Genomic DNA, 11,710 nt, shown 5'->3' with positions numbered 1-11,710 from the left:
ACGAAAGAGAGACGAACGAGGAGGGAGAAGCTGAGAAACAAAAGGCTTGAAGAAACGACTCGGGATAGACTGCAAACGGAGTGTAGCTCCACCTCGCTTTCCCGAGCTTCGTCAAGACAGAGGCAATTCAGGCCTGCTTGTGGGTGCGTTTCTCGTGCGTTTGTTTCCCTTATAAAACTAGAAAAATGACACAACACAGTGGAGACTCGCCACATCTGCGCGTTTGTCTCCCTCGCAACAGGGAGGAGGCAGAAGCACCGGCAGCAACGCAACCGGCGATCGAGAACGCCGAAGGAGCGCCTTCTCTTCACACGGAAACGTTGAAATCCACACAAGAAGAACGCGACCGGAACGGAGAAGAAGTGACAGAACAACCAGAAGAAGAAGACGGAACAGAAACAGCAGATGAAGACGAGTTGTCTATTGAGGAGAAACAACGCCTTCTTTCTATTCTGCGCAAACTCCTTCTTCTTCCCAAGGTCTCGATCGCGTCCTCGGCTGACACACCGACTCGGTCGAATATGACCCATGATGAGGCGATTCACCTGGAGAGGAAGGCATCCCATAAAGAAGGAGAGAGGAAACCAAAGAGTGACTCGGAGCGCCGGCAAGGACACGAACCGAGGGCGAGACAGATTGACGCACAAGACGATCCCTCAAACTCGGAGAGGGACAGTCGGGATGGCGTCTGCTCTGCTGATCGCGCATCTTGGCGAGAACGCGAAGCAAATGAAGCACTCGGTAATGCGCTCGAAGCCGAACTGTGTTTTCTCTGGGACAGCGCAGCGGACCCTGCGCATGCCGCGTTTCTGTTTTCCCATGACTGTCCTTCGCTCCTTCTCCTTGTTCTTCGCAGCCTTCTTTCGCAGCTGCACTGCGAGGCTCAGACGCCCGTTGCTTCCTCTGTCGTTTCTTCCGATTTTTCTTCGGCTGCGGAGCGTGAAGCGACTGGGGTGTCCGTCAATCGGCTGGGCGAAATTCTCCTGGGGATTTTCGGCAACCTCCTCTCGCAGCGCCTCTTCGAGCAACGTCTGCAGGAAGAGATCCGAGAACAAAGAGAGTCAAACCTGGCAACGGCCTCGCCGCCTTTCTGCCGACAAGTCTGTGAGTGTCTCGTCCATTTTCTCATTCTCGCGGAAGACACACGAATTCTGAAAGAGGCCTTGCGGGCACTGACTGCAGTCTTCTTCAACTTCTCGCAACTCCCAGGCCACGTGCTGTTCTGGCTTCTTTCGTTGGCCGAAAAAGATTCAGGAGACCGCGCAGCTTCGACGCGGCCACCGTCTCTCCAGTCTTCGTCCCTGTCTCCTCTCCACTGTTCCTCTTCTTCATCTTCCTCTTCTTCCTCGTCCTCTTCTTCATCTTCCTCTTCTTCCTCTTGGCCTGTGGAGAGTGGCAGTCAGACGAAAGAAACCCCGGAGGAGAGGGAAACAGACGACGACTCTGCCGCAGAAGCAGTCATCTCAAAATGCCTTTTTATTCTTCGTCACACGCTTTGTCCTGAACTTGTCGGCGCTGTCGCTGCATTTCTTTCTCAGCTCTTCACCTTTCTGCTCGCCTATCCGTTTTCCTCCTCTCCTCGCTCTTCGTTTTCCATTCCTCAGTCGCGTTCGTCTCTGACTCGTGCGTCTCCAGCGTCACTGCAGCTTCTGTTTCCTTCTCCGGCGGCCTTTCTGCTCGCTGTTAGCACGCCGACGTTTCTTTCCTTGCCGGCGTCTTCCTCTTTGCCGCTGGCAGACGACTCTGGAGGGGACAGCCTGGTCGTTTTGCTGCTCCAGAAATGCGGAGAGTATTTCGCATCTCCGCATCTCCTGCCACCGTCGCGTCTCGCCTCCCTCCTGCAGCGAGTCGCCCAGAGGGCCACGGACTCCGAGCATTCTACCCTCTCGCATGAACTTTTTGGATGTGGTCTAAGCACGCAAAACGCTCGAACAGAAGATGAAGAAGAAGATGACAATCCCGAGGAGCCCGAGCACGCTGGAGGGCTTGGGGATTTGCTCCTACTTCTGGACGCTAGTGTCGTGCTTCTTCACGCGACGGCCGGCGCACAGAGAGAAGGCGGCGAAGACGCCTTGGAGACGACAAGTGCTGTGCAAACGCTGCCCAGTCTGCTTTCGTATGCGCTGCAGATTTGCGGGAAAACGCTTCTGAGTTCTGCGCAGCAAACGCCGCTTCTGCGCGCCTGCCTCCTTCTCCTTTTGCGAATCGCCTCCGAGGCTGCGAGTCGCCAGCCTGCGCTGGAACGTGACCAATCAGGCGACGAGATAGAGACGAGGGAAAGTGGAACTGCGATAGACTGCTCAACCGGGGGTTTGTCGGGGGAAACGGAAGTTTTCCCGCTGGGCGACGCGAGCGAGAGAAAGACCGAAAACGCGTGGGAAAGACAAGACAAACATCGGGATATCGAGCGGTACGTGCGGAGGCGGGAGCGCGAAGGCGCGATGCCTCTGCGGCGACAACTTGAGGTGTACATACACCTCATGTTGCGGACGTGGAAAGGCGAAAGCGTGCTCGAGAAACTGGTCCTGCTTGGCGAAGAAGAGGACATCCACGAGGACGCAGACACGTTGCTCGGGATCCTTTTCGTCGCGCAGTTTGCGCCGCGAGGTCTGCAAATAGAAGCGAAAACGGAGTTGCTCAAAGTTGCACAGGCCTACGTCGCCGCCCGGCCAGCCGCGCGAGGTGTACAGACACCACACCGAGCAGGCAGCTGCCAGTCGCGGAGGCAAAGCGGGGAGGACGCGAGAGAAGTGGAAGCGGGGCAAGAGTTACCAGAGGAAGGCTATCGGATGGAAGAGCTTCTCGATGCTTCTTTCCTCAAATTTCTCCTCAACGCCATCGACAGTTCACCGTGAGTGCGCGGTCTCCGGCCCCCAGAAACGCGAGACTGGTGACGCCTCTCGACGCGAACGAACCCCTTTTGGCGGAAAGAGAAGGAGCCGTGGGCCTCATTGTTGGTTTTTACACGCGTGCGGTGAAAATCGTCGCTTTGTACCCCCTTGCCGTCTCTGCTTCCAAACTCTGTGAAGCGATTCGTGCAGTGTGCGTCTCTCTCTCTCGTGGCGAAACAGTCACGTGGACAAGTCTCGCTGTTTCGTTCTCCGTTTCAACCGGTTCGAGGTACCGCGCCTCTTCCTTGCTGTCCACCTTGTGGTGCTGTCTTGTCCCCTGAGGAGCACCGCCCAGACCCTGTTGGCTAGTAGAGGAAAAGGAAGAGTCGCAGCGGTGCTACCCCAAAAAAAACCAGAAGATTTTCTGCAGCTGCCGCTGCGCGCGTGATCCGTCTCTCGGGCACCTGCGAATCCCAAGGCGAACTCGCGATTGAGAGAATGGGTTTGTGATTCCGGTTTTGAAGGCTCCGGCAGGTTCGTTTTAGAAGGGCAAAAGGGTATCTCAGTGAAAGCGCCGTTCCGCGCTACGCTTTCCAGCTCAACAGATATCGCATTTTTGAAGGTTTTCCCTTGGTTTCGACAAGACGCGAGAGTCGCTTCGTGCAAGTTCCCTTTTGTTCTGCGGGCCGCGTTCTCGCAGCGGGGAGTCGATGCAGCGTGCGTAATCGTTTCAAAGAAAAGAAAAACTGCCTGGCTGCATGCGTTCGTGTCTCCTGTCGCGCTGTTAAAGGGGCCCACAGGCGACTCGCTCTTGCGAATTGCGCTCCGGAGCGTCTCGGCACATCACCAAAACTGCCGCGTCTTCCGCATGCCCAGGCTTCTTCTCTTTCTCGGTGAAGCAAACCAAAAACGCGCATTCGGCGGTACCGCAAGCATAAGACTCCCCTTCGCTCTTTTCACTCCCTCGCTGTGTGTGTCTTGTCGCTTGAGGCGAGAAAGGAAGGCGCGTTGCCAACTGTTTCTTCAAAGCATGCACTCGAACTGCATGCACTGCACAGCCTAGACGTAAACTGCATGCAATTGAGTTCGGTACAAAGGCCCCAACGCGGAGGGGCTGACGGATTATGAACGTCGGAGTCGAGTGCAGCTAGCGAGAGGAAAAGGGGATTTGTCACGGGTCGGAAGACAACGCAGAGATGGGACAGATGACGAGGAAGTAACTTTCGAGAAGCTTTAAAAATAGCGGACAGAAACAGTGAACAGTGAGAGACGCGAAGATGACGGAAACGGTAAGGAAACTTGCAGAGAGACGTCGCGCAAACGCGCAACCAAAAACCACCTAAAAACCGGGAAAAACCGATTTTTTCTGGAAGATTTCAGCGGAAAAAAAGAAACAAATCTGATCTGGAATTCCAGAGTGCATAGACGTATATGCATCCACATTAAACTAGATACATGCATAGAATGCATACACAGGGAGACCGAGACGCTTATGTACACTGTTCTTGTGTGCGTTTTTCGCTTTCGATTTTTAGTAATTTCGGATGCAGTTTTCTTCGTAGTAGCGCTCCAATTCCTGAGAGTGGCGAAGACTTTCTTGCTCTAGCTTCTTCGCTTTGTTCTTCTCTGCAGCCTGGCGGAGAGAAAAAGCCAAAACGCAAAGCAGAAAGAAGGGAAAACATGAGAGGAAACGCGAGAGTGCGCTGAGGATCGAAACAGACAACCCACCCCCGGGAGCCGACGGGACCAGAGGGAGAAACGGAGGCGGAGATGACAATGAGAGGCGAGGAAGAATGAGCGAGAGAGAATGGACGACAGAGAACGAACGACAGATGCCTCGAGACAGAAGCCGGCTAAAAAAGAAAGGCACGAGGCAGCGGGAGAGGAACGACGAGAACAAGAGGGAAAGGTAGGTGCAAAACGGAAGTGTGAGACTCCTGAATTGTGCGTCGCGTACCCTAAGCGCGTGTTGCTGTTTCTTTCCGGGCGCGCGGAAGTCATTGACAGCGCTCATGCGCCTGAACGCAAAGAGACACGGGCACGGAAACGGACATGCGGCGAGCAAAGGAAACTCCATGCATGCGCGAGTTCAAGGCGTTGCATGCAGATATTTTTCTGGAAAAAGAAATGTTTCTGGCGGAGATACAAACACCGGGAAAGATCGGACTTGACACGGGGCCTGGAGTATGAAGTCACCGCTAAGAGAGAGATGTGAACAAATGGAGAGAAGACACTCGACAAAGACAGGAGCATCCGAGCGGATGCAAGAAAAACACAGACATCGCGCAAGACACGCCCAAGGTTTGTCTAGACAGCGACAGACGACGCGAGAAGGAAAGACACAAGGAAAAGGCCAAAAGGGAAAAAGGCTGCATTTAGCTTGATACCACCTCGATACAATCCACGAAGGAATCGAATCAGCAAGATACTACAGCGCCCGGGAACCTGGCGCGCCTCCAGTTATGTGAGGAGCACACAGCTGTCTTGTCCGTAGTCGCCTGGGGTGATAAATCGAAAGACGCAGTGAGACAGAGCATGAACTGCAATAAAACGAAGCACAGAAAACGAGAGGCAAGACAGCAAGGACACAGACGAGATTAAAAACAAGAAGAGAAGATGGCCGAAACCAAGGCTCACTCGTATTCAAGGAGAGGCATGCCGAAATTCTCCTCGTAGAAGCGAACAGAAGAGACATTTTCGTCGACGTGTTTTTCGAGGTATCGGCGCATGTACGAAAGGGCGTATACGTCACCTTGAATCTGAAAGAAACAAAACGGGCAATTGGAAAGCGAACGGTTGCCATGGAGCAGAGAAACATCCCATCAAAACTACGAAAGCACGCATGTGTGTGCCCGCACTTATGCATTGCCTGCCTTACCTCCACAGAGCTGTCTCTCTCTACAGGCATAAATATGTCCGAAAAAGCATATAGATACATATATATTTATGTAGATAAGTACAGCGATATTTGAAAAGACGAATAAGGGGTACTGATGACAGTAGATGGTTGCGTATGAACTGGAGTGCGTAGGGTTTATAGATGAATAAGCGTGGGTAGATGTGTCTGAGAGAGAATGGGATTTCCTCTTAGATTCAGAAAAGAGAGGGGACTGTACGCGTGGAAGCATCACAAATGCGACGAACACGCAACAGTTTAAAACTTTCAGTCATCGAGAGGGAGAAACAGCAGATCCATCTGACGACAGACGACTCGAAGTGTTTCGGCTTGCCCCGGAAACTTGCAGTTTGCAAAGGGAAAAAGTAGGGTCCGACAAACGGAGACTTGCCAAACGAGAGACACTCGACCACAAAACCAAGAGAGAGACAGAAAAGAGGAGAACGAGAATCCGAAGGGGAAGGTAGAGAATATCGGAAGGGGAAGGGAGAGAATATCGGACGGGGGAGAAGGGGAATGAGGAAGAGAACGTGAAAAGGCAAACGCAGAGACGAAGAATGAGGAAGAGAAGGAAAAGCCGAACGAGGAGAGGAATAAGAGAATACGAAGAGAGGAAAAGGAGAATGAGAACGTCAAAACTTACATGGCCAGTCGCGAAGCGACTTCTGCACTTCACCCATCCGACGAGGAAGAGATCTCGCCCCACCTGGAGGAGACTGTCACGCAGAGCATCCCCATTCTCTGGAGGAAAACCAAGAGGGGAGAGACAGAACAAAGCGGATTTTAAATGAAAGCGTCGAGGCGAAGGAACACGTAGAGCCACACAGCTGGACCGGAGACTCCCAAGCAACGCGCCGCGGCTGTATAAGGCCCCCAGACGGGAGCGCTCGGAGAAGAAGAGGAAGCGGTTCTGCGTGAGAGAACGAGAAAAAGAGAGAACGTCAAAACAGCGAGGGAAACAGGGAATATGCGAGAGATAGACGAAGCGAAGAACAGCTCATGTTCCGCCACAGGAGCCCTGAGAAAAAGAGGAAAGAAACACCTGCGTTTCAGCGCGATTCGACAAGAAGGCCCACACGGGCTGCCGGCACCCACAAAAAGCAAAGGGTGTCCGAAGCGAAGGAGCGACGAGAAGAACGGAGACCAGTGTCGTCGTGTCCCTGGTGTACATACACCGCAAAGGAGAAAAATCGACGGCTTCTGTTCACCGACCTCTGAACGATCCTTGAAGGTCGAAGCGGAATTTGCCGAGCATCTCGTGAAAGTTTGTTTCGTCTCTGTCTCGGATCACGCGCGGGGCCGCTGCCTGTGGCGCCTTGTATTTTCGAAACCCTGTGATCTACAAAACACGAAAACGCGCCAGAGAAAAAGAGAAAGACGAGAAAGAGAGAACATGATCGACGCAGAGAGAGCCCAAGACATGGATGAGAAAGATGAGGAAGCGAAAGGTGGGAGAGACCACGGCGAGAAGCAGAGGGCGAGAAGAGAGAGAAAACGCTGGAGTCTGTAAGAAAGACCAGACCGAAAAGAAGTTTTGGGGAAACTCCCGTTTCCGTCATCACCAGTTCGCAAGTGCCATGGCATCAGCGCATCACGCCAAGTTGAAGAATGTACCGCAGAATCCTACGCTTCATGACGCCTCGCAAGGGTTAGAGGAAGAAAAAACGACTTCTAGAAACGGGCACAGCGCGAGAGACACGCGTAAGGAGAGGACGAGCTCTGTTGCCGTTTTCCCCACTTACACTTCTGTTCAACGTATCGAATTGTCGATCGAGTTTAGGGTTTCCTTTCTCGAGAGGTGCGACACAGGGAGGCGGATCGAGGAGCGTCTTGCGAGGGGCGCGCAGAGGATTCGGCTGTTTCCTCTCCACAGAAATGTTCAGGACGGCTCTCACTTTGTCGCTCCGAGGCTTCACAATGCCACGCGGAAATGGCGCCATGGCGAAAAGAAAAAGAAGACAAAACGACAGAGAAGGCCGTTTTCTTTTTCGTGGGAGCAAGAGAAAGATGAGGAGCTGGTCAGCGGCCCTCAAAGATTGCTCAGGGCACCACACGAGGTGTGCTTGTGTCTTGATGAGAACTTTTCAAGCAGCCACGCACAGCTGTCGATTGTCCTTCGCATGCACCGTTTGTGTGAATCAGGCTCCGACCCCGAGAGCAAACCGCAAAAAGAGACGGCTCTCTGCTGCTCTCTTTTCTCTCCTCTGTGTTTTCTTTTAATTCTTCTCTTTCCTCTTCTTCTCTCGCCATGAGGAGAAGAACAGGGAACCGGTTCGCTGTTCACTCTCGCATGACTCGCGAGGGAGAGGCAATGCTGAGAGTTTTCACCAACATGTCGCAACTGGGCGAGAGACAAAGAACAGTGGGGAAAAGAAAATGGCGGGGACAAACTCAAAAACACTCAAAATCTCCAGAGCTTTCTGGACGCCTGCGCTTCAGAAGAGATCACACAGCTGCTATGTATTGACAGGAAAAGTTGCGGGTGCAGGTTCACGAGGTGTATGTACACCTGGAGAGAGGGGATGTCGAGGGCGGGTCAACTATTATGGAGCTTGCCGTTTCGTCTCTCTGTGTTTTGCATGTGTTTCGGGAGAGACCCAACAGGATAGTGAAAGTGAAATCGGTTGGTCTGCCTAAAAACGCGTTTCTTGCACGTGAGAGCAGACAGAGGAAAAACACCACGTGTGCGTCGTAGGGCTCCGTTTACATATAAAAGGAAGAGGAAACACACAGACACAGAACGAGACACAGAAAGACAAAGGCACAGAGAGGGAAACGGACAGAGACAGAAAATAAAGAGAGAGAGTCACATAAACTTGCTTTTGGGGCGAGTCAAGAAAAAGACTTGTTTGAATCCAGCAGTGCATGCATACAGGCTCCTCGCATAGCGGCCCCGGCTAGCGCGGCGGTCGACCAGGATAGCGGTTGCATTTCCGCGTGTCTTGGCTGATCAGTTCTTTTATTTTCATCTTTTCTCTTTGTTTTTCGATGGCTTCTCGAGTCAGCGCAGAGGCTGCCAAAAAACCAACAAGTTGTGCCTTTTCAGACCACGTGGGCATGCGGAACAAATCGCTTGCAAGCGACATTGAGAGTCGACAAAAGGCTCTTTTGCGCCAGTGTCTGTATTTTTGAAACGCCCTCTTCCTATTTCCCAAGAGAACAGACAGTCTCAACTTCTCTTCAGCGAGAAAGCAGCGTCTTTCCTTTTCTCCCACTCGCTCCTTTTCTCGGTCCGCACACCCGCTGCTTCGTGTCGCGTGTTTCACATCTTTCTTTTCCCCTTTTCTCGTGGGCTTCGACGCGTTTCTTCTTCTCGACATTTCTTCCTTACCTTCTTTCTCTGCTTCCCACACCGAGAACCGTTCGCGGGGAGCGACTTCACTTCCCAGCTACACGGTGCTGTGCGGCGCGACCTCGCTGTCTCCTCCCCCCTCGCAACCCTGGAGTCTTTCTTCTCTCTCCCTCTCTCTCTTCCCGCAGTTTTGCAGACAAGAATGGAGGAATCGACGCAGACCTCCTCGCCCCCCCCCGCTGCCGAAACGCTTTCTCTCTGGCTGACAGTTCGCCTCCATCCTGCGGCGCCTCTGCCGTCTTCTCCCTTCTCTCCCTCGCCGCCTTCCGCTTCCTCTTCTGCTCCCTTTTTCCCGGCACGCGCCGTGGCCGACTTGTCGGAGTGTCTAGACACCCCGAACTTCATCCCGCACATCACGCTGCTCGGTGGCGGCTTGAAGCACCTGTGTCTGGATCAAATTACTGCGATCATCAAGAAAGCGGTCGGCCACGAGAGAGAAGGCCAAGATAAAACTACCACCGAAGAACGCAAGACGTGGAAACCGTTCTTCGTTCGCGTCGCAGAAGTGACGAGCGGCGATCTGCCTTTCCAGTGCATCTATGCTCGGATCCGGAAGCCTGGTGAGCCTTCTCCGGGGCCCTCTCCCGCCAATCCACTTTCTGCGAGTGCGGAGACGGAACAGCCAGCGGAGAGACTCCTCGAAGACGCTCCAGAAGAACTTTTCGCTCTTCATGCGAAGCTGCGTGCTGCGCTCTACGACGCCTTCGACGTGCCCTACCGCGGCGACAACGACGCGTACATGCCCCACGTCAGCCTGGTGTATGCGGAGACAGCGCAGCTGTCTCTGGAGAAGCGCCGCTTCCTCGCGAGGATCTTGAACGACACAGAGGAGATTAAACACGCCGAGGATCCGTCTTCGACTATGTGCGTTTCCGCCGCAAAGGGTGCGCAGGCCGCTCCTGCGTTCCTGACGCAATTCGAGCAGGCACGAGAACGCTTCGGGAAAACGATCAGAGGAACCTTCGTCTCGGTGGAGTCGGTCGAGGTTGTCCAAACTCCCCTCGGAAAATGTTCCGAAGCTGGAAGGTGGCGGATCCTGGCGTCGATTCCTCTCAGAGGAAACGACGCGTGAAAAAACAGTCATGAAAGGGAATAAAAACGACAGAGGAGAGAGACAAGGCAGAGAGGGCCGAGTGAGGGAAAGAGAGGCAGGCGATATGCGACAGGAGTGTTTCTGCTGCATCTTCGAGGCCGAGTGTCGTGTATTTCCCGACTTGCGTCAGTCTCCCTTCCTTGCTGCATGCCCGTGTCCACCGACGCACACAGCAGGTTCAGGTACACATCCATATTTAGAGTCGTGTGCAGGTGTTCAGGTGTATGTCCACCGAAGCACGGCAGGCCGGTAGCCTGGACGTGCGGCGACAAACGGTGTGTTTCTGTGTGAATTCCTAAACGCTTGTAAAGACGATTTGCGTCCATTGCTTAAAGAATGCACCTCCTGGAGACGCCGGAGCCTCTTCGAAATTGCGAAAACCATTCATTTTCAAACCCACAGTAGGTACACAGTTGCTGCATCAGTCTCCCTCTAGCTTGGCAGGGGATTCGAGCGTTCTCTACAGGCAGGAATCTCTCGCCGAGAGAGATAGAGAGAGAGGAAGTGGGTCGAGGCTGCTGCGGAAGAGAGACAGACGGTCCGCAGAGGACCTCGTTTTCGTTTTCGCGTTGTCACTTTGCCTTTTTGTGGCGGCCGAATTAGTCGCCGACAGCATGCAACTGGAAAGCACGCCATGAATATCGGGAGAAATCACAGTTTTCCAACCTTTCACTTTCGGCACGAATGCGAACAGTGGTGTTTCCTGTGTGGAAAAATCTCTGCGTGGTTTGTACAGACTAGACGTCAAAAAGACTGAAAAACGGGCGGGGGCCTTCGGGTGTATGTACACCTCACGCTGTACCCCATGGGGCGCACACGCTGCTCACTCGCGAATCTGTTTTTCCAGGGCCTTTGCCGAGACATACACGTGAAAGAGAAGCACAAAGAAAGGGCGAAATCATGTATGGCGAATCGACGAAGACCGCAGAAAACGCGGCGAAACGCGCCTCGCCGCCATCGCCTTCCCCCTCACCACACTCCCGTGCCTCTCTCAAGTGCATGCGCACAGTGGACATACACTCCGTTCGGAAGCTCGTCTCGAACCTATATATAGAACTACATATATATATATATATATATATACATATTTAACCAAGGAATTACACAGAAAGATGCATCGGCGCACAGGAGCACTGGAGAGGTGCACGTTTGGAGTAGAATGGATACGCCCCGCTCCGTCTCTCCTCTCAACTCTCCTTTGCTGAACGACAGTCTCCTTCCCCAAATGAATACGCCTACATCCACCATGAGACCCATAAATATATACATATATTTATTTAAATATGGACATAGAGACATACCCATACCTATATACAGCTGTGCACAAACGCATATATATATATATATATGTATATATATATATATATATATACATATATATAGTATACATATATATACATATATATATGTATATGTGTGGGTACATGAAGGCCCTGCACGTGTTTTCCCAGAACTTGGTCTGCATGCAGAGAAGTAGATTGAGTTGCATGCAAAATGCGAGATGACGGTTGACGCGTCGCGAGCGTGCCTGCACCGCG

General features: G+C 52.8%; 3 protein-coding genes across 3 annotated transcripts; 2 read left to right on the top strand and 1 right to left on the bottom strand.

The window, feature by feature from the left end:
- Positions 1–185: 185 nt before the first annotated feature.
- NCLIV_065930 (conserved hypothetical protein) lies at positions 186–2,855 on the top strand (the record flags this gene model as incomplete). Its single annotated transcript, XM_003886144.1, has 1 exon — positions 186–2,855. The coding sequence occupies one exon, from the start codon at positions 186–188 to the stop codon at positions 2,853–2,855; it is 2,670 nt and encodes an 889-aa protein (XP_003886193.1).
- Positions 2,856–4,362: 1,507 nt separating this feature from the next.
- On the bottom strand, positions 4,363–7,667 carry NCLIV_065920 (conserved hypothetical protein; the record flags this gene model as incomplete). The annotated part of the gene is made up of 6 exons (XM_003886143.1): positions 4,363–4,464; positions 4,789–4,849; positions 5,469–5,590; positions 6,371–6,468; positions 6,940–7,066; positions 7,470–7,667. 6 exons carry the CDS (start codon positions 7,665–7,667, stop codon positions 4,363–4,365), a joined length of 708 nt encoding a protein of 235 aa, XP_003886192.1.
- Positions 7,668–9,221: 1,554 nt separating this feature from the next.
- On the top strand, positions 9,222–10,151 carry NCLIV_065910 (conserved hypothetical protein; the record flags this gene model as incomplete). Its single annotated transcript, XM_003886142.1, has 1 exon — positions 9,222–10,151. The coding sequence occupies one exon, from the start codon at positions 9,222–9,224 to the stop codon at positions 10,149–10,151; it is 930 nt and encodes a 309-aa protein (XP_003886191.1).
- Positions 10,152–11,710: the final 1,559 nt, after the last annotated feature.

The sequence above is a fragment of the Neospora caninum genome, chromosome XII (genome assembly GCF_000208865.1).
Source record: "Neospora caninum Liverpool complete genome, chromosome XII".
NCBI lineage: Eukaryota > Apicomplexa > Conoidasida > Eucoccidiorida > Sarcocystidae > Neospora > Neospora caninum.
Note: the sequence above shows the minus strand (reverse complement) of the source record. Positions and strands in the feature narration are given on the sequence as shown.